Source organism: Cyprinodon variegatus, unplaced genomic scaffold, assembly GCF_000732505.1.
Source record: "Cyprinodon variegatus isolate N-32 unplaced genomic scaffold, C_variegatus-1.0 Scaffold317, whole genome shotgun sequence".
Classification (NCBI taxonomy): Eukaryota; Metazoa; Chordata; class Actinopteri; order Cyprinodontiformes; family Cyprinodontidae; genus Cyprinodon; species Cyprinodon variegatus.
The window spans coordinates 436,792-460,278 of record NW_015150770.1 but is presented as its reverse complement, the minus strand read 5'-3'; the positions used below and the strand labels follow the sequence as shown (position 1 = coordinate 460,278).

The window sequence follows — 23,487 nt, the reverse complement described above, 5'->3', positions numbered from 1 at the left end:
CAGTGTGAGCGGCCATCTGCTGAGGCCCACTGGGGTTCAAGGAGACAGAAGCAGAGATACTTTAGCCTAATGAGCTCCAGTTTGGTCAGATTTGATGAAGAACATCTATGAAGACAAGTTTTAACATTATGTCTCAGATAGAAGTCTCTGGGCTTTGATTAGGCCATTCTAACATCAGGATTTGCCTTCATCTAGGCTGGATAGTTGGTTGAAGGGTCTTCAGGGTTTGGCTCTATCGTTTAACCATTAACCTGCATCCCCACAGCATGGTGCTGCCTCCACCATGTTTGATGATGATTATCACTCAGAAAAAAAATCTAATCTGTCAGACGATGCAAATGTTCAACATAGAAACAGGAATAGTTTCAGCTCCTCCTCATTTTCAAGCCTCCACACTCAGTTCTGCAGTTTGTTTTTCGTCGTCGATGTCTTCCCTCATCACAACCCCAACGCTGCAAGAAACCTTTAACTCTGCCCCTCTCTGTCCGCCTCTGGAGGCCTGACCTGCTTTCTTGGCCTCCTCCCTCTTCCTCTCCTTCCCCCTCCATCTTCCATGAGAGAACAGACAGAAAATCAGGCAGCTGGTTTATTAATCACCTCATTAATGGAGGAAGGAGAGCCTCTTTTGTCAGAATCTGGAGGAAGAAGGATAGAGGAAAAGATCACAGTCAATAAATTCAATGGGATTCCTATTGTCGGGGGGATAGGGGGTTCGGGGGCTAACCTTGACACAGATATCCTCAGAACAACTAGGAGGATGTGTGTTAGTTTGTGGGTCAGGACCAGGTTGATCCAGATGTGGAGATATGCAGAATTTATCATAATTAAAGCACAGAGGGTCAGTCATCTGTTGCCGGGTAGATTTTTCTATCTAAAACTAATGACTAACAATGTTTCTCCTCTTCTCTGCTCTCTCCTCATGCTGTCTGCTGATTGGACGGCTGCTCTCTTCACACTAATTGCTGATTTGCCAACAGGTAAGAACTTCCCACTGTCTGTTTTTCAGAATAAGAACAATAGCGACAAATATTTTCCTAATTCCTCTTTGTTTTTTATTTCTTTCTGCATTTTTACTCTAGATAAAATTGAGAAATCATTTAAGCCTCCATTCGATTTCTGGAGGTTTGTTTGAGATGCTGCCTGCTTAGTGCATCAATGCATAAGTGTTGAAAATGAACCTGAAAGATAATCTAATATGTCTAAAAATTATGCTAATACTTAAGTCAAAAGTTATGCAATGTTGCTTTAATTAGTTTGATAATGTAAACAATTAGAATGGGAATTTTATTGTTTTTAATATTATCTTTTTATTAAAAAAAACACATTTCCATCAATGACATCACTTACAGCATTTGTTGTTTAAGGAAATATAAAACATAGATAGAAAATGATTTTCTTTTTGTCTATATTGCCCAATTGGGATTTTCTTTTATGATCTCCCTTCAGCTCGGAACAAAAATGACAAAATAGGTGAGAACATCTTTACAAAGAAAAGCTTATAAAAGTAAAAAGATAAATATCTAAAAATGTCAGGTTCACACAAAGCACATATGTACTCAGATTAAATCTGCTCTGATAGGTTTCATATAGTGGAGACATTTTAGTTTAATTATGTAAAAATTCTTCTTTTGCTATCTGATTATTAATCGATTAAGTGTTAATTGGTGAATAGAGACTCTAAAACATGTCTTTAGCTGACAGAGGGATCCACTTAGAGCAGGAATTACACCAAGATTGTTTAAAAAAGATAAATAAAATATGCATTCAACATAAAAGAAAAAAAACATTTTGGTCTGTCAATATGCTCTATCCAGAACTCTTAGAGTGGAAAAATTTTCGTGCATGATTGTGTTCAATAAACGGCATTCCCTGAATCGATTCCTAATTTTACTGAACGGATCAGTTTTGAAGTAATGAACGTGAACCAGAGCAACGTTCACTCTGAGAAGAATGACACACACAGCTCACGTCGGCGTTCAATTGATAACGAGACTTTTCATCGGATAACGTCAGGTTTTACGGCACTTATTACGGCAAACAACCTGACAGAGCAGCATGTCTACTTCCAGTACCAGTCTGCTCCATTCAGACTCATCTGCTGGTATTTCTGATGCCAGTTTAGCAGAGCACTTAGCAGAGTTTGATCAACTAACAAAGGAAGACTAGAGAGAAAAAAACTGACCTTTTAGTGCAAACTGTTCCCACCAGGACTTAAGAAACAAGTCTGTACGTCAGCCATGTCCACTTCAAATTTAAACTCCCACATGGAGTTAAAGCATCCAAGTTATCTGAGCAAATATCTGCTACTGAATGAGGAACGGAAGAAATCATTTTGATCCAGATCTTTTCAGCAGAAGCTGAACGTTCCTGAATGTTTCTTAAGTTCTGTGTATTTTGGCTAAATAAAGGCTTCACTGCACGTCCAGTATACCTTGACTGATCCAGTATTTTCCATTTCTTTGTATATATTATGATCACACATTCAAAGTATATGAGGTTCTATGGTAGAGGATTGTTAGTTCATTTGTAGGTTTGTGAACTTAGTTAATATTTGATACAGTGACTATGAATGTGAACTAGTTCATTTTCATCTGTGTGAACTGAACTTTGAGCTCGTTCTTTTTAAATTATGAACTGGTACAAACATTGGGGAGGTGTCCCTGTCACTAAGGACAGCATCCCTACAATCCTCCTTACAACACCTCCATGTATCCATCAGCACAGAGATAATCGCTTGTCCAGTTTCTGTCAGCTGCAGAGATGCCTCACCTTCACCATCCTAATGACCCCCCCACCCCTGACCACTGTAAAACTTTAAACTCCTAATAAGAAACAACCTTCTCTGGACTTTTTAATGAAGAGCTGAGCTGGTGTCTGTTGTTCAATTCAGCAGAGAACACCATGGCGTCTAAAGCAGCTTTGGTAACTTCTGTGCTGTTGAATTGCTACCAAGTCCTTCTGGAAAAATTAAGTCTCCACCTCCATGAAGGTGGCGCAAATATGGTTCAGACTCCCCTGCACCTGAAATATGGAGCTGAAATATGGAGCTGCGATAGAAAGAGGGTGAACGTGTTGCTGAGGCAAAGATGGAGGATGGCAGGTAGCTCAGAGATGCAAACTTTTAGCAGACAAGTTAAAGTCTGCCTTTGAAGAGATTAAAATCAGAGCTACAGCTGGATGTAAATGATCAGAGGTTCCAATAACTCCAATCCCTGATGTTAAACAGCCTCTGGCCATTTCTGCCCACATCTGAATACCTGGACATGAACCACACCTTCATCTGTTCAAGTCACTTCCTTCATCTGGGTTGAGTGTCAGACTCTCAGTTTGACATCAACTGTCCAGGTCTGTTGCTGTTTGATCTCATTAACTCTGCTCGGCGGCCATGATGTCGGAGCGGACGGCCACCTTACAGCCGGAGCAGCAGTCAATCGATGTTCCAGAACATCAGGGACTCCCGGTTCTGATTTTTAGACTGCAGCAAATGAACGGATGGCGTTACATGACTGACAGCGCGGTGGTCAATTACAGCACAGATATGAGGTAGAAGATCGATACTTTTGGCTGATATGAGGGCAGCAGAATGGATAAGCATTGATTCGTCTATTTACTTTGCTTTACAGCTTGTAGACAAAGATGTAATAAGATGTAAATGGGGCAGGGCTTAGTTCTGGCCCAATTCATCATTCTCCTCAGACGGATACAGATGGTTTCCTGACAGCTCCATCAAAGCCCTGCTGAGCTCCATGTGTGCAGCTCTGGTTCTGGATGAAAGCTCGCACAATAATCCGCTTCAAGGGAAACACAGAACCTTTGAGAGATCCAGCCCCTCTGGGGAGGATGCATTCAGGGTCCATCCAGGCGTCGTCTTCTACAAGTCAGTGTTTTACTTGTTCTGTAGCTGCATAGACAGTTTTATACGTTGATTTCCAACTCCTTAAAATAAGACTTTAACACAAGTATTCTTGGTCCTGGATGATGGCGCTGATTCCCATCAGGTTTTTAGTTCTCTTTTTTTCTGGCTGGATTAATTCATACCGTTTACTTTGTTTCAACTTTAAAAGCGATGCATTTGTTCACTGGTATGAAAATATTCTCAATCAGAGCTTCACCAACCTTTCCTCACCAGAGCTCCTTTAATAGCATCAGCTCCTGGGATGTAAATCTATTTCAAAATAACCAATGATACAAAATATGTAGAGAATGATAAACTTTTATAAAGTTTTACCTTTTGTAAGTAATTATGATTTAGCAGGAGTATATAATTATGGTTAATAATTGTTTTATCTTTGTTTTAAACTTTTGAAATGAAGCATTTAATAACAGACATTTAATCAAACTGTTAGAGACAAAGAATTTTTTTATTTTTTTTATTTCTCTTGATGGACCCCTACATTAAAAACCACTGCTGTAGATGATCTCTAACTCCCACAGGCTACAACATCACATTTATTTCTTCTTCATGTCCCTTTAATAGCATCTCAGATGCATTCCTTTAATATGAAAGTCTTGTTTTCATATCAAATATTGGTCCAACATCAGTAAAACAGACAAACCAGAACAAAACAATAAAATGTTATTCCAGCCTGCATATAATATCTCTGATACAAGCAGCAGGAGTAACGCGCTCCACTCCAGGATTCCAGTCCATCCTTTCTATCCAGCTAAGGTGATCTGTACCATCAGCTCATTTCCACAAAACAAACATACATCTGGGTCGCCCTCGATTTAACTTTGTAAAAAAGACCTAAATTACATTTTTCCCTCCCTAAAAACAGGAAGCGTACTAAACTATAATGTGTTAAAGGTTAATAATATATTTCCTGAGAAAATAAATGCATTAAAATATTTTCTGTTTTTTCCTTGTCTGTACCTGAAATGGGATCCTAAGCTACTTCCAGGAGCTAACTAAATCTAGTTCTTTCTAATTTGATGTTTTCCTTTTCATGTTAACATTATGTATAAAGTGCATAATCTAAAGAAAGAAAAAACTAAAATGCAGATAAACATGATTTAATCATATTTAGCCGGACTGCTGTGAGCATGTCCGATGATGCATCAAAATGTCTCAGAAGAATCATTAAAAAAGTTAAGATACAGTTTAGGATTCTTAAGTGATTTAAAGATATAAATAAATACTTTTAGTACCATAATTACATTATTTATGAAAAACTGGATGAATATCTGCTTGCGCAAATGAGCCGATGGTACGGATCGTTCTTCCAGTATGGATCGTGCCTCCGGTCGGGTAGGGACAGTCGCTACGCTACTGCTGTAGGAAGCATGTCTGAACTTTTTATTTAAATACCAAAAACGACTTTGCAGCTGAGAGTAGAACTTGTTTCACTCAAGCTTCCAGTTTCATAATTAATATTTTTTTTATCTTATTCAGTAGTAAAATATTTTAATTTCAAAGTTGCCATTTTATGTAACCTATTTGTCAATAATATGTTAAATTGATTATTTCTTTATTTTTTCTATTTTTTATTTTCTTTTTTTCAGTAATATCACTGGATCAAGCCTTTTCTAACGTTCCAGCCTTAATAAGGAATAAAAGTTCTGTTTGGTTCATCCTAATACTATAATATTATATATAATATTGGATCGATATTTGGTTAAAGCTGCAATATCAATATCAGAAATAGGAAAGTCGATTCAAGACACTCTTAGTTTTTATTAACCGTCAACAAGTTTTAGCATCTCCTGGCTGATATTGGACCATCTTGGAGGAATCAGTAAAAGTTAATTAGGTTCGTTTGGTCCCATCAGGGTTCAGGTCTGGAAGGTTTGATCTACTTCTCTAACGGTTTGGTTGAACGTCTGGGATCTTTTCTAGGTTGGAAGGAGGTAAAAATGGGTCCCAGTTCCTCTGAACCTTTTAATTTTTGGGGCAAATGAAGCTTCTTCAGCACCCCAGCATGATTCTGCCACCACTATGTTTCCACCAGGGTTTCACTGAATAGCAACACTGATGTCCCAAGCACCAGTGTCGCTAGAAGCTGGCTTCTGAAGCAGGTTCTATTTCATAAATTATGGAGAATGAGAGAAAAGAGGGACATTTCAGTCCAACGTGTCTGGTCTCACAGCCGACTCTTTCATTACGTCCAGGATGAGCTAACGGTGACCGACATGCGACGCAGTCGTCTCACACTTCTGAGGCAAACATTGTGACACTTCATGCTGTGGTTCCCACCTCTGCGTAATGAATGCATGGAGTTGTGACTCAATGTGTGGCTGCTGAAGGTCAGCGAACAAACTGCTAACACTGATCTCAGCAGACTGTCAAATGTTGGAATATTTCGATTTCTAGCATTAAAGAGGGAAGGTGGAGCCTCACACTGACTCTCAGTGCTATTAATGAAACTGGTTTCCTCATACGGCCTTCTGCTACTGGCTAGTTTGATTTAAAAAAAAAACTATTAAACTCATTACAATTTTTTTAAAAGACTTTATATTTAAAAGAAGAAAACTGGTAAGAAAATAAATTAATCTCACATGATTAAAAATAACTTCAGTTAACTTCGAGTTTGATTAATCACAATTTCAACTCATTCCAACTCATTATTTCAGCTGTTTATTTTAGAGGAAGTCATGGAGGCACATGTGAGTTCAGAGGTTGGATGGTTGGATAGGAATGATCCTCGGCTTGTTTAAAGTCATAGGGAAGCCATATTTAAATGTCAAATCATTCTTGCATAAACATGTATATAAATGTACTCTTTATTGGACGATATTGTCAGAAAATATTAGAACATTTCTATTTAAAGAAATCCTGTCTTAAAATCTGTCGGGTTTTTTTCGTTATCTTCTGCAGGCCAGTTAGTTCTACGTCAGCCTGAACACCTAAATTCGGCCAATAATGTATCAACGGTCATCTGTCAATCGAATTTTTTGGGTCATAGCATCTTGATTCATGTGTCGTAGCTAATATACGCAACGGTTGAAACCAGAATCCTTTCCTTTCCCATTGAGTTGCGTCCCAGTGTTCACGGGGATGGACGTCTGTGTCTTCGGCAGGCGTAGAGCTAACAGAACTGGCAGCGTTGCGAGGCAAGGGCTCAAACATGTACGGCTGGAAGCCTTCTACACCAAACCAAGCTTCTGCCGCCCTGGCGTCCTCTTCCACAACATCTTCGTCCCCGCTTTCCTCCTCTAAATAAAAAATGGATGACGGAGGAGACTCATCCACGACCTCCGACACTAAACTCTCCTCCTCTTGCATGTTTCCGCTGTCCATTGCGTTCCTTGACAGCGTCGTTTCTAAGTCACCAATTTAGTTTTTTTTTTAAAAAGTAGGTATTTTCATTTATTGTAAAGGCCTTTCTCTCAAAGCTTTTTCTAGACTGCAGTATATGATGAGATGTGGAGTTAAATTCTATTGTTTTGTCCTCAGTATCTCTGGCCAGCTTTTAGTCAAGTCGTCTCATTAAGGGAGATTAATGTATGCTTTAAAAGTATTTTCTTTATCTTCAGGCTCAGAGCAGAGAGAAAACACCTGGGAACCGATGAGAAACGAGTTCAGTCGGCAGAGTTCAAAGGTCACAGAGATATTGATCTGATTAGTGGAGAGGATTGATCTGATTTAGGGGAGAAAAATCGATCATTTGACTTCAGCTGCAGTCATACATGAATTTTCCTGCTCTGTGTTAGTTTGGCCTTTGGCTCTGATATTTACTGAGCAGCACAATTTGTCTGAATCTATTTAAACCTCTAATATTCTTAGTTTTCTAATCAGACTTATTTACTCATCTTTTAGGTGTTTTCTATGCAAACACCATGACTCACCATTTTATATCAAAATGAATTAAAACTAAAATGTTTGTAAGAAATTCAACACTGAAAAACATCTTTCTGTTGCTCTTTTTAAATGGATGAATGACCTGCTTAATATTTAACTCGTGGTTCAGCAGGTGGACACAGTGGCTTTAAATTAAACCCAAATAATCACTCCTCCACCACCGTGCTTCACAGGAGGTATGACTGTATCGTCTAACCTGCCAACTGAGGCCTGCAGTCTGAGCTGGAGCTCTTCAGTTGTTCATTTCTCTGCGTTTGCTGGGATTTTCCCTAAAATAGGATTTATCTTAAATGTTTCCAGTTGAAATCAATCCTTGTCTCTGATAGACTTCAAATTGTACAGAAATCACATTCATAAACCTTTCTAAAGGTACATGAATCCCCAAACAAAGCCAGACAACAGCATGGTTGTTCCAAACAGTGAATGTAAGAGCCGACCATCGAGGCAGGGAGAAACTTAGTAGATGTTTCATGATGGGAAAATGTCAGGATTATTACTTTGGGCCCCGTTTGGAGCCTCTTTGTTTGCAATAATCGAGAGGCGTGCAGAAAAATGTCAAATCCAAACTGATTTCTATGGCTGTTATTCTGCTAGGTATCTAAGCTTCATCGCTTCTCCTCAGAGAAAAACTACACGTTTATAGATTGGGGGGGTCATTATGGGATACGGAGGATCTGTACAGATAAGGATGAGGTTATAAATGTGTTTTTAGTGTAGATAAGTCATGTATACAGCCCTCAGTGGACCCATGTGGCCAATGCTTCCAGCCTAAATGCCTTCCTTTGTCTCTGTGTGGAAACATATTTATGATTAAACCTGTTTGGTATTTATGTCTGGAATGAAGATGACATCACTGCTGAAATCATACAATTCATCTTCCAGCTTTAGTTTGGGTTCTGAATGGAAACCAGAACATGATCAGGCAACATGAAGCTATGTGAAAGTTGATTGTTTGGACGTTTGCCTCATTTTTATTTACACAGCAACAGTCCAAGGGCCTCGAATGGCCCCTAGACTTCCCTTCTCTTCTTGGTAATGAAACATTAGCCTGGATGTCGGGGCCATCGATGTCGTCTTTTCAATTTATTAGCAGCGTATTCGAATTATTTTCCGTCCACTGTGTCAGAGCGTTAATAACAGTAATGAAAGGCTTTACAGCCTCTGGACAGAAAAATCTTCACAATAAAAGCCAACCATAGGGGCTCTGAACTTTCAACCTTTTTTTTGTTTGTTTTAGTTAAAGCTGAAACAGAAATGTATCTCTGATAAATAAAATGCAAAACTGTAGAAATTCAAGCAGTTTGATGCAAAGGTGGTGATCGTATCAAACATGTTACACTGCCTCCTACTACATCTATTAATTATTGATCATTAAAGAAAGGCTGATACATCAGACAGCTGATTCTTTCGCCCAATAATTCATTGGCCGATTCATCAGTGGATTCTGCAGCCATGTCCCAAATCCTTGTTATCCTTTTTTTCCAGCCACTTTTGTTGAAATCTAGCTTTTTTCCCACCTCCAGCTTCTTTTCCAAACCTACGGGTTTACAATCAACCAAAAGCAGTTCTGCGCAAATATTTTAATTGCTTTTATAAACTTTTTTTTTTTTTTTTATAAAGCAATTTTAATGCCACAATAATCACATTTAATGAATTTTAAGGCCAATTAAGGCCTTAATTTAAAAAGATATTAATTTAATGACTTTTAATAATTTTTAATGAACCCTAACCCTAACCCTAAACACTGATAATAGTGATAGAAACGTTCCCGTGGGAGCAGAGAGTCTAAATTACCTCGCAGTTCTTTATTCTTAAATTTAAAATACATTTTCTTGACTTTATGTAAATGTTTTTCTCTGAAAAGTTTGATTTAAGTTTTGAATAAACCAATGTACCGTAATTTTCGGACTATAAGCCGCAGAAGCTAAATTGCATGATTTGTACATAAACAAGCAACACCGGACTATAAGCTGCAGGTTTTTTTTGTTTAATTACCATATGGTTCATGCACAGAGAGGATTGTCGGGAAAGAGGCAACTGTTTGGGGAAGCTCCTGTTTAACATTTCAACACAATTAAATTGAGAGAATTGTTCCTGCTGGCGTCTCCAACGTCTCACCACTGACTCGTTGATTCCAAGGTTACGTGCAGCGGTTCTATTTCCTTCGTTTGCTGCCAAATTGACTGCCTTAACTTAAAAGCTGCATCATATGAATTTCAACGTTTGTTTTCCATAATGAGGGTGTCACACAAACTGTCTTGCGCTCGCAATGTCCGTCTTTCTCAGAGTCTGCTTCTGGATGACGTCCGCATTCCCGCGCGCTCGGCTACTTGTCTGTTGAAGCAAATGTGACGTCAACATGGTGGATGATAAAATCCATAGCTTTAGGTACCGTATTACCCCTAGTGGCCGTTAGTTGTAAAAGTCTATAGATAAGCCACATTGTTATATAAGCCACAAGGTCGAAAAATGGTTGAAAAATGGGGAAAAAGTCACAGCTTATAGTCCGAAAATTACGGTATTAAATCTCATCTCGGCTTGATACAAGATTTCTGAATATTCCTTCAGTATCAAAGATCTTGAAATGAACTCAAAGCTAAAACTCGGTCATCTTAATTTTTTTGTGGATCAACATTATTATAAAGTTTTTTTTCAGCAGTTATGATCCCAATCATCAGTTGGATGACTTTGGATGGAAAACAATGATCTTTAGTATCTGACACAGAAAAAATCCATCCATCCATTTTCTATCACACGTATCCTTGCTGGGTCACAAGGGATGCTGGTGCGTATCTCCATCTGTCATTGGGTGAGAGGCGGGGTCCACCCTGGATAGGTGGCCAGTCCATCGAAGGGCAACACAGAGACAAAAAGGACACAACCATTCACGCACACTCACACCTAAGGAGAATTTAGAGAAGCCAAATAATTTTAACATTCATTATTTTGGACTGTGGGAAGAAGCAGGAGTACCCAGAGAGAACCCACGCATGCTCAGGGAGAACATGCAAACTCAATGCAGAAAGAACCTGGGCTGGGAATTGAACCCGAAATGTTCTTGATGCAAGTCAGCAATGGTACCCACTTCTGCACCGTGCATCCACGCAGAAAATTAGAAAGTTTGCTATTCAAATATTTTCATTGTGAGAACAAACCTTCACCTCTGACTCTCTGGCATTCCCGGTGTTCCCGGTGTTCCCGCCGTTCTAAGCTTCTTTTCGGATACTACTCTGTGGTGTTTGGGAGGAATGGGTCCATATACATATACAACCTTTAAAGCGGTCTCTTTGTCATGATTGATGGTACGCAGATGAAGCCATCCTCTGTCTTGTGGAACACGAAGATCAATGAGACCTGACCAACATCATTCCAGATGCCATTTCAGATCTAACTGGTGACATAAAAGATGCCCCAGGCTGCCATACTGGTCAGAACACTCCCCAACCTCACCCCCCCACCCCCATTGTTCTTACCTTTGCTCATTTCCCAGCGAAGCGCCTGCAGGGAACGCACCTTTCAAAATGATCCCCTGTGAAATGTACAGGCAGCGTGAGGTAATGAAGAGGTGCATATGCGCAGTGGCATTTCCTCCGCCGCCTGCAGACCTTCAGTACAAAGTGAGACACGCAGTCCCTGGTGTCAGAGCTTTAATAGAGATGGATAGAGCCATTGTGGCTGCGGAAAGATAAAGGTATTGCTTGTTGACATTTGTGTTCCGCTACAACAGTTCTATCAGGGGCGCACAACAAAAAGGAGATCTGGGAGTAAGAGTAGGCAGATCTATTACATTTATATCTGCCTGGTTGCTCCATCAGCATATATGTTTGATAAGCAGGAACATCGAAGCTATTTCATGCATTCTCTTGTCTCATATTTGTAAGATGTGGTTTAGTGTGAAGTAGGATCCCTCCTTTATATTATAAAAGTTTGGTTCAAGGCATGCAGACTGTTTTATTCATTAAATACAGTTTTGAAGTTTTGGTCTGAGGCTCTTCAGTCCTGTTCCAATGTGCTGATGTGGCAAAGTTTGCAGGATGAATTTTAGAAAAGAATACAATAGAAAATCCCTTTATTGACGCACAATGGGAAAATTCTGGTATTTACAGCTGCAAAAGGATTATAGAAAAAATGGTCGCACAAATGTGGACCTTAGAAAAATGTATAAGAATTACATTAAAATGAAGCGTTAACAGATGAACAATAAATACCATGAGGAGGTGGAGGTCTAGTGCTCAGTGCACAGAGCTTTGAATCCTGAAGTTCTGAGTTCTGTAGCAGGGTTGGAAGTTTCTCCCAGATGGCATTTTTTTTCCAGAATTTTTCCATGTTTTTTTTCCAGCTAGAAGAAAACTTTTTTCCCGGAAGGAACTTGGACGGTCAAATTTACTGAAAAGTTTTGTTTCTTTTGGTGAATATGGGGTTCATTATCTATAGACCATGAAGAGTGGACACAGCCATAGACATGGATAGACCCCACATCATCGGGTGAGAGGTGTGCCCACAGAGCGGCCATCTTGGGTCAGACCAAGCTGCTGTGAGAAAGAATTCGTGTCAGTTGATGCCAACTCTACTTTATGACTTTAGACACTGATTCCGGTGAAATTTTACCTGATTTCTTGATAAATTGTCTGACTGTAAAAGGAGGATATTTCACGGGTTACATGGGACCAACTGATTAATCTGATTTTCTGTTTTACATTATTTTGATTTTGTATTGAAAGTTAGCAAAATTTCAGAGCTAATTCTCAGGATGCCCGACTTTTATTCCGCCTATGGGTGCACAGATAAAAGGAGACTACAAACCAGGTCTAGTGGAATTACCTTTCATTAGTAGGTTTTATGACAGATTATCCTCATGTTTCACAGTTACGGTTTTTCTAATGTTTAAACAAGATGATTAGTAGCAGGGATGGAAGCAGAGAAGAGTGCTTAACATGCCCTGATTTCTAATAGGTGTGAATGAATTTGGTTGTTTACTAAAGCAGGGCATATACGACTTTTTGCCCTTTCAGGACCGACCACACGACCACCTCCCAATCAGGAATCGTAAGGTCAGGTGAAAATCAAACATGGAAATCCAGTCGGCCCTTTTGAGGTGTTGGTTAGAAAATCCTGCTGTTGAAGCAGAGCTATCCGGCGATTTACAAAAAACCTGGCGCAAAGGAGTTCTTCCTCTTCCAGGTTGATGAGTCCGACCAACGCCTGAGTCTGACGTGTGGTTTCTTGACATGTAGTGTGAGCAGGGTGATCGCATCAGAGTTTTGGGCCGTGTCGTGGAAGAACAGACACTATTAGCTGTGAACTTTTCAAATCCTGCGGTTTCATCGTACAGTTTGAGCTTTAGCTGAGATCAACGAAAATATCGTACAGCATTTACCCGGCATAACGGACCGGTGGGGAGCAGGTTGGTTTGGTGAAGGTTTTGATAGTCGTCTGGGTTACTGAATGGTTTTTATTGCTTTTCTGCTGTGAGATTTGCAGGAGTGGTGGCCTAGTGGATAGGGCGGTGCACTTGGAATCCGGAGGTTCTGAGTTCCAGTCCCACTCCCACAGACTGCCTCTCTGGATCCCTGAGCAAAGACCCTTATCCCCACACTGTTCCCCTGTGCCACACACTGGCAGCCCACTGCTCCCCAGGGGGATTGGTTAAATGCAGAAGGTGAATTTTGTTGCTCTGTACTTGTGGCCGTGTAATGAAAATAAAACACTGGGAAAAGAAAAAAAAATTTAATATTCAAGGTCCTGAGAACCAGTTTACATTCACCCTCCATTCATGACCTCTGACCTGAATGTTCACTTTTTTAACCAAATCATTGACCTTTGGAATCCAGTCATGTTGCATTAGAATTGATGTGAATGATGTTTAATGTTTGTGTTTCAGGTCTGGTGAAGTTGGGCATCCACTGTGTCACAGGTCAAAAGGTCGCCATAAAGATCGTCAACAGAGAAAAGCTCAGCGAGTCTGTTCTTATGAAGGTAAGACTGTTTCACATGGCCATGTAAACAGGATGTTTTAAACTAACTAGTGCTGATTACTGTGGGGACTTCTGATGCCGTCATGTCTGGAATTCCCCAACTTACTAAGCAGTTCTTAAATCTAAGCTTTCTACTCTTAGTCTCACATCTTTTCTGAAGGTCCTCCTGAGTGATCTGGTTTTCTTTCTTGAAAACTAATCATGGAAATGTCTAACCAACAGTCCAGCCAGATAAAGTCATGCAGTATCATTGTTTTATTTTTTAATTAGGAATTGTTTCCAATGTTTTGAGCTTCACTTTTACTTGTTGGATGCTTGGTTCTGTAGAAACATTCATGTTTCACTCCCACAGCAGCCAAAAATAGAGTGAAAAGTGATGCAGGTGCACTTTAAAGCTGTCACCGTGTCACCCACACGTATTGAAGCGGCCATGGTGTCGTACAGAGCAGGTGTTAGGGCTCACGCAGCGGCAGGCGCCTGCTCTTTATGGCTCCTGTGATTATTTGCGTCCCTCCTACGCCCTGAACAAACAGGTGGATGCAGCTGAATCGAAGGCCGAGTGAGTCACGTGTGACGCACTGACTCCTATTCACCGGCCAACGCCGCATTCCCTGCTGGGTGTGACGGGTTGAACACTTTCTTCTTTTTAATGGTTGATCATCTCTCACAGAAATGTTACTTTGGTTTAGGAATGATTCCTTATTTACATTAATCCGTCATAAAAATGGCCAAAAAGACATTAACAGGCTGCAACTAATGCCCCATAATATTTGTTGGATTTTTTTAAACTAGCCTGTTTGATGCATTTAGAGGCTAAAAAAGCATTTGAATTTTAAATTTTGATCCATTTGAAGACAAAGATTAAGATCTAATAAAATAAAAGCCAACTTTATGAATTAGAGTAGCTCAGTTAAAATAATAACTTTCAAGCTCAAGCACTACTGAGTTGGAAACCTTAGAGTGAAAGACAAGAAAAAAAAGTATTGCAGATTAGTAAACTGAAGAAATTTATGTTTTAAAACTATTAAGTAATAATCTGTTGGGCTGCAGCTGCTGGGAAACAAACTGCTCCAAGTTCACTACTTGCTGAACTTAAGGCAGCTCTTTTATTTCCTGTCTTTCATTACTGGATGAACTGATTTGTACATAGAGCCAATAGAAGACAAACTGTGGTGAATCTCAGCAGGTGGGGTGTCTGAGGTATCTAAGCTTGATATCAGCTGGACCTGTGGACAGTTTAGACCTAGTCTGAATGTGCTTCTAAAATCAGTTTGTTTAGTTTTAGAGTCTATTCTGTTGTTGGAAACGTCTGTCTTTCAGTGACTCAGCCTTTTCCTCAGATCGGCTCCAAATCCTGATAGGAACAACGAGAGAGACGAGGCTGAACCCTCAAGAAAAACAAGAAAAAATTATTTAAAGTTTGAATTAAGGCTGCAACTAATGATTATCTTGCTAATTGATTAATCTGTTTATTATTTTTTCTATTAATCGATTAATAATCCGATAGCCAAACGTTCCTTAAAGGAGATTTTTTTCAGAATGAATCCAGGTGAAACTAAAACTTTTCCACTTGAGGAGTTCTGGATAGAGCAGATTAACAGTGTGTAAAATCAAAATATTTTTAGTCTTTGTTTTTTTTACAATCTTGGTATAATTCCTGCTCTAAGTGGGTCGCTCTGTCAGCTAAAGACATGTTGTAGAGTCTCTATACTCCAGTTAGCAAATAATCGATTACAAAATTAGTTGATTAATTCAATAATTGATTAATTAATTGATTATATACTTAAGATAAAATATTTTGGCCATTTTTGAAGCTTTGCTGCGATATAAAACCCCCCAAAAAAGTCTGTTTGAAGGGATTATTTTCTGTCAGATTAAGTCAGCACTTCCAGTGTTTCAGTCTGCATTAGTCATGTAAAGACGGGTCTGTTACAGCAGAAAATGATTCTCTTACAGAGCAGATAAACAGAGTGAGGATGAGACTGGATGGGCTGTTAATCACCAGCAGGGACCAATTTTCTTCTAAAAAAATACTTTTTGCTTCTCTGCCTCTGTGCCAACCTGAAGTGCTTGGTTATGAAACCGTGTGATTTGGAGATGAGCTGGTGGAGGTCAGGTGACCTTGCCACTTTCGTCTTAACGGGCAGAGTGGGGAGCTCTCCCTCGCTCTCCAGTTAATTGGCCGCTAACGCTGATGCTGCTGCGGGGTCCGACGTTGATGGAAGGAACATTTAATAATTGCTGCCAAGATAACTTTAGCTGTGGCTTTAAACTGAAACGTATCAGTGGGGAGGGAGCTCGCTGCTGATTGGTTCCTGGCTGCAGGGACCTGATCTGAAGTCTAGAGGAGTTTGTGATGATCTGCAGTTTAAGGATGTTGATCATCTCTGAGTGTGAAAAAAGCTCCCAACTCTTAGTGCAAACCTTACCGCCTTCACACAGAAGGAGATGAATAATAATCATTTTTTAAATCTTTAGTTTAATTCACATTTTATCCTCCTTTAAACAGGCTGCCACCCAGTAAGGAGCAGCAGCCTTTAATGAAACGTAGCAGCCCGTTCAAAATCATTTAACTAGAGCTAGATATGATAAGAGGATAATAGGGAGATAAATTGGGGCCATAAAGTTCAAAATGTTCTTTTCAAACTAGATAAAAAAAATCATATGAAACTAAAAAATTATTTAGAAACTTGACTGCTTTGAAACTAAAAAGTAGTGCTTTATAATCTTTAGATAATATACTGAAAAATATGAGTTGAATCTAAAAAAATAAACTTCTGGTTCCGGTGGTTCCTGAATGCATCAAGCACCTAAACTGTCAATCATTAGTCTAAGCCCGCCCCCACTTAGGGGCAGCATGTTTGAAAGTTGAAATTGAAAACTAGTTTTTGGAATTTCTTTTTGCTTGAATATTTTCTTTTTTCAGTTTCATTGTTTTTTTGTTTTGTTTTATTTCTTCAGTTTTTATGTTCTTTTAATTTATTTTTTTGGAGGGGAGTATTAAATTATTTTTTCTTTTAGTTAAAGAAAGTTTCTGATCAAACTATAATCCCAGTTTATCTAAACAAATGCAGAAAATACAGTGGAGAATAATGAAAGTTTCTGTTTATAACTTATTGTTATTGATTTTGATTCATCTCTAATAAGTGCTTCATAATTAATAGGATGCTTTTTAAAATGACACATGGTTTTAAACAGGAAATCTATTTAATTGAAAAAGAAGTTGGGCAGATCACAGCATCAGTTCTACCAGCTGTTTTCCACTAATTCTTGTCCAGGTGGGACAGTAAATGCTTTTATAAATGACTTTTAAAGTCATGGGAAGTCATATTTAAATTTGATATTCTGGTTTAAACATGTATATAAATGTACTCTTTATCAGACCGTATTGTCCCAAAAGTTAGAACATTTCTATTTAAAAAGAAATTCTGTTTTAAAATCTGTGTTTTGTTTTTTTTTCATTATTTTATGAAGGCCAGTTTAGTTATATGTCAGCTTGTTCACCTAAATTCGGCCAATCATATATCAACGGTCATCTGTCAATCAAATTTTTTCAGTCATGGCATCTTGATTCATATGTAGCAGCTAATATATGCAACGGATGAAATCAGAAATCAGAATCCTTTCCTTTCCCATTGAGTTGCGTCCCAGTGTTCACGGGGATGGACGTCTGTGTCTTCGGCAGGCGTAGAGCTAACAGAACTGGCAGCGTTGCGAGGTAAGGGCTCAAACATGTACGGCTGGAAGCCTTCTACACCAAACCAAGCTTCTGCCGCCCTGGCGTCCTCTTCCACAACATCTTCGTCCCGCTTTCCTCCTCTAAATAAAAAATGGATGACGGAGGAGACTCATCCACGACCTCCGACACTAAACTCTCCTCCTCTTGCATGTTTCCGCTGTCCATAGCGTTCCTTGACAGCGTCGTTTCTAAGTCACCAATTTAGTGCTACTTGGTCCCAATGGAATTTCCCATTGTGGACCTGCTAGCACTAAGTTGCTAACTGGTTAGCAAGATGCTTCCAAGAGGCCGGCCACTTATATTCACTTGTGTAAAGTCGTGCACCGCTCAGGAGAATTCGGAAATGCAACAGTTGGAACAGCCGTTTCCCTACGACTTTAATGTTCCAATTCGTTTTATTTCCATATAATGATTTTTTTAAGCCATCTGCAGAGGGCATAATAAGAATGAAAAGCATTTTGTTCTGGCTGTGGTTTATGTAAATCAGTATCAGCAGACTTTTTCTTAATTGCACCAGTAATTATTAATCTGATTGTTATTATTAATTTCTCTGTAAATGTAAAGTCAGAGCAGAAAGATAAGTTTGGAAGGTAGAGCTGTTCTAAGAGCAGAACTGCCTTTGATTTCGTCTCCAAATTGGAAGTTTATGATTATTTCTGGTGTAATGAAGCATGAAGTGAATCTTTCTGCTGTCGGTCTGCATCATCACCCAAAGGGGGCAATCCAGCATCTTATTGGTGCAAGGTTCCTCTGAAAGTTTGGGGTCAGATTAGTTGTCATGGTGACATGCATAAACATCAACAGACTGAAGAAGGATGCAAACATTTAATCTAATTAAAATGACTCCCATTATTCGTGATCACCACAAGTTGTTTGGGTTTTTAGATTTTAAATTTCATGACTCAGGAGAGAAGAGATGTAATTATTAATTCTGACGTGAAATTATGAACTGAGACCTTTAAAGATGAAGCTGGGAGGAGGAAGTATGATGGTTAGTTTTTCTCATTGTTAGCTTTGCAGCCTGGTTTCTGTCAGCTGAGATCCAGCAGCTGCTTCTGCTCAGACAGGAATAAACTGGCCGAGGGAATCAGACGCTGCTGCTTTCCTCTCCAGAGTTTGGGCTTTCTCAGCTCAATGCCAACCTTTTTTCCCTCCCGGTGCCTGTCAGGGAGGTGGGGGTGTGCACCACCACAGGAACCCTCCTTCCTAAAGAAGAAGCCGTTGCCATAGCAGCACGCAGCCAGTTATTAGTTTATTTCATTTCTTTGTTTCCAAAGTTATGGAGCTGCGTGAAGCTGCAGGCTGGGACCATGTCCCTCTGTCTGTCCTTGTGTCCCTCCGTCCGTCTGTCCGTGTCCCTCTGTCTGTCCTTGTGTCCCTCTGTCTGTCCTTGTGTCCCTCCGTCTGTCCTTGTGTCCCTCCGTCCGTCTGTCCGTGTCCAGGCATCGTCTCCACCTTGTTTGCGTTTCAGATGCTGCTGCTGTCCTCGTCGTCCCTTTTTATTATGAACTTTGCGGAGTGTTGGGAGATGTTCAGAGGATGTTTTGCATATGAACGTCTCCTTTGTTCACAGAACAACACACATCAACCCCCCCCACCCACCAAATAGACTGTTGCTGTCTGAAGACGGATTGTTTTCTATTGTCTGCTTTTCTACATCACACACTAATGCAGTTTAACAGTTTAATGGAGAAGAAAGATGTTTTTTTGTCACTTTATTTGCGTAAAATGAAATGCAGGCTGTTGTTACAGAAGATAAAATACTTTTCCAGGATTGTTGGAAAAATCCAGTAGTAAAATCCAGAACAATCGGCTGCTCTGATCTGAATATTAGGACGTATTAAATAGTGTGACGGCACATTAAAGATGAACAATATGAAATAACAGCAGTTTTAGCAGCTTGTTGAAAGTGTTGCAGCCGTCTGTCAAAGGGACACTGTTACAGAAAGGGTCCGACAGTCTGAGGGTTTCTGTTTTTTTTTATTAACAGGCTTTAAATCGTAAATGATTTATTCACTGCAAACAGATCATAGATTTAAATTGCTGTTTTCCTTGTTTTACTCTCATAATTTTATTTTAAAAGCAACAATGACTCAAGTATTATCTTAATTTGAGGCATGTTAAAGGATTTTCCAAGCTAATATTACCCAGGTGGTGTGCAGTGATGCACTATGCAGGTATTCCAAAACTCTCCTGAACATGTACTAATAGTGACTCCATGTTGTTTTCCACTGGTTTGTAGGACCAATATTTTATCTTGTCATATTTCTTTATCTTTAGTGTTTGTTTCCCTTTCTATTCTGCTCCAGGCTTCATTTTCTTCCCTTTGTTTTATTATGGTGTCACAGAGCAGACCTGCTCCTCCCGTCTCCTCGCCGAATGGATTTGTGTTGCTCCATAAAGCTCCCAAACGCTCCCTGTCGTCTGTCGGACCACGCAGCGCCGTGCCGACAGTTGCCGGCCTCTCCTCGCTCCCCAGAACGTCATAGCAACAGATGGCGGTTTGATTACCAAGCGGATGTTCCAATTTATGGCCCCCGGTGCCCCTCAGCCCTGGATCGTGTTTCAATTAAAGAGAGATTTGGAAGCAGCGCGCCGTAACCAGAGTCAATCCTCATAATTCATTAAGAGGAGCTCTGGCGGGAGGAGGCGTCGATCGGAGGAGTCGGTTGGCTTTAGAAATGATTCACAGAATCTCTGAGGATCGGAGGGAGGAAGTATATGTTGGCAAGTTTGGCAGGTTGGCAGGTTTGGAAGCAATCATCATCATCCAAACATGCAGGTTTGGATGATGATGATTTTATTTTTTTAAAGTTACAGGATTTGAAACTTTTCAAATGCTCTAAAGTTTGATTCAGTTTCCAAACCATTTGCTTAGTTTATTTTAGTTGTTCCCCAGATAAATCTCGATCAGGATGCAGTTTGTTCTTCCTGCAGGTTTATCGGCTCTGTCCTGATCTGATCCGGTGGTTTTATAAGTGCTTAATGAAGGATGCTGGCGATGGAGGTTTTTAAAGGCTGCTTTGGTTTGTTTCACCGCCGGGTGTCTGCTGGTGTGGATGTGACCTCTGGGCTGAACTTACAGAGGTTTAAACTTTTCAACTGTTGCCTCGTGTGTTGCTTAGCAGCAAGATAGGTGACGCAGTTACTCCTCTGTAAGAACTGAACCACTTTAAGTCGCTGAAAACTTAGAGATGAACCTGAAGTTACCTCACTGAGGCTGTGATCCTGCCTCGTAGCGCCGGAGCAGGATAATCACTTCATGTCTGGATTCAGCCTGGGATCTTTGGCAGGTTTGTGATCTTCCATCTAGTGCTTGGAGGGAAATGTTGAAACAGTCTGTCTTTAGTCCCCCAGAGTTCCCACAGCCTTAGAGGAGAGGGATAAACACGGTGGGGAAACATGCTGTTAGTATGTGGTGAACTGAAGAGGAAGCATGTGATTTAAATCCATAGAAATGATGTTACAGTAATTAGCCACATGATATTTGAGGAGTTTATTTTTGTGTGGCTGTTTACATCACGCCTGTCTGAGCTGAGGAGAAAGAGGGTTTCCTCAGCTTCAAAGAGAACAAGCAGCAATAGATTACAGGAGTTATTCAATGATCAATGAGAGGCTAAAGAAATACAGAGTTAGAACCTCCAACATCCTGCTGCGCTTTGAGATCTTTAGTTACTGCTCCACTTTAACTGCCTCTGTTGGTCTTAGAAAGACGTAGCCTTTAAGCACGGTGGTTTTAGTTGGTAGTTCTGTTGCCTCGCAGCAAGAAGGTCTTTGGTTTCAGCCCTGTTTTCATGTTCTCCCCTACTATGCATGGATTCTCTCAGGATACTTCTGCTTCTGACCAAAGGCATCACAGGGTCATTTGTCCCTCTAATTTGTCACTTAGAGGGTGTTTGCATTGCAGTTTGTCCTCTTTCCCTCACCAGCCCACTGCCACCCTGGATTCAATCCTAGGTTATGACATGCAGGACAATAGAGAATGTATATTAACTTAACATAAGAAAAAAAAGTGGTACTTTTTGCATAAAAATGCAGCTTAGTATTGGGTTAGCAGGAGCTTATAGGGTCTCATAGCTGCTGGGAGGAAGGATCTGTGGTAAAGCTCTGTTGTGCACATAGAGCTGGACGTAGCAATGGATTTATTTTATAATAGTGAAAGTGTTTTTCACTATGCTTTAGCATGCTGAAGGTTGAAACTTTTAAATGAGTCACAGATGTAACGCAAAGTTTAGAATGAAATTGAAATAAAATAATAAGGAACAACATGGAACTATAATGTATAGAATGTGTTTTTTCCCCTGAAGAATCCTGCCATTTCTATAATCTAATCTATCACACAAATTGTACATTTTTGATGTTTTATTTATTTGAAAAATATAGGATATTTTTTCTATCTTATGTTGCTTTAAATCAATTTTAGATTTAGAGATTGAAAAATCTAGATAAAGCTTTTTCCAGCCAGAGTTTGAAGGTCACTTTGAGGTCTGGTTGAACCCTGACCAATCTCTATGCTGTCAAATGACAGAATTAAAAAACAACAAGACATCTGTTCTGTTATTTGGGCTTTATTTTGCTTTGCCATGATCAGAGAAGAGGATGAAGGGGCAGGAAGTTCCGGATAGCAAAGCAAGGCTGAAGGTATAAAGTATGAAATCTTCCTATAAAATCAGAGGTTTTAATCAAACAGGAGCTGATTTACAGTCAGACTGTGTACATCTATCTACTCAGTATTAGATCAGTGTGTTATGACTGAAATCCAACCCAGACACCAGGTGGGAGTGTTTTTTTTCTTCTGTTGGGTCTTAGAAGCCGTGATCTGGTTAAAAAACGACGTAGGTTTGATGTCATGCTGAATAAAACATCCTGACAGGCAGAAAAGGTGCAGCTGAAGTGGCTGAGGTGGATAAAAAAAAGCAGCTGAAGTTGAACTCTGGATGACCAAGACGTCCTCACACTGACTCACCCCATGAAAGAGACGTAGAGCGTTCGCACTTGTAATGAGGTTTCTCAGGATAGAGATGCTGGGTTGTGAAATGTCACACAGATTTCTATTTCTCCCACAACACAGGAATAGAACCAGTGCTAATTGCTTTATATAAATATCACAGACGTGCAGAAGGTAATTACATTTACAGCGGCTCCTCTTTGTCTGTGTCCTGCACAACCTGACTTACTGTAGGCTTAAATATGAGCTCCATTTTTTCACGAGTCACAATAGGAAATATTTCTGCTGCCTCTGTTCACCAGGGACGACGGCTAACCCAGAGTATCACCTGCAACCTACCAACCGTCGCTGCAGACAAGCACACTTTATTACACACATAAAAAAACATATGGGACATAATCAGGTTTAATTAGCCTCAGAGTTCAGAGCCTGCTTACCCTGTACACGCCTTTAATTAGCCTCTGCTGCGTGAATCAGGCAGAGAGGGGATGAAAACAGATCTGATGGCAGCACAGGCGGATGTGTAAAGGTGTAGAAATGAGGGATGTGTTGGGACCTTCAGGGGCATGTATGGACGCTGGAGTAGAACACAGGGATCACGTCCTAAAGTAAAGTAGGAATATCTCAAAGTATGAGCTGATCTCTCTGGGGCCGGAGGAAAACAGGAAGATCCATAATATTTCTATAATGTCAATTCACAGCACATGTCATCTTAAGGCACTTTACAGAGACAACTTACCAGATTATCCAGTCAGATTCAAGGTTGAAAATTCTCTATCTAAAGAAACCACCAGATTGCATTGACTCATCGACTCTTCAGCAATCCCTCACACTAAGCATGCTTGTAGCGACAGTGGAGAGGAAAACTCTCTTTGAACAAGAAGAAACCTCCAGCAGAACCAGGCTCAGTGTGAGCGGCCATCTGCTGAGGCCCACTGGGGTTCAAGGAGACAGAAGCAGACATAGAAAAAGAAACTTTAAAAGGCGTCCCGTCCAGGAAACACACAGCCATTGCACAGTCAACCTT

General features: G+C 40.0%; 1 protein-coding gene across 6 annotated transcripts in view; it reads left to right on the top strand.

Annotated features, from left to right (window-relative positions):
* LOC107090945 (serine/threonine-protein kinase BRSK2-like) overlaps positions 1-23,487 on the top strand; it is a 149,457-nt gene that overhangs the window by 66,575 nt on the left and 59,395 nt on the right. For all 6 annotated transcript variants that reach the window (XM_015384606.1, XM_015384601.1, XM_015384604.1 and 3 more), the window contains exon 2: positions 13,680-13,774. In XM_015384606.1, the coding sequence (XP_015240092.1) occupies positions 13,680-13,774 (95 nt within the window). The remainder of the gene's footprint in view (positions 1-13,679; positions 13,775-23,487) is intronic.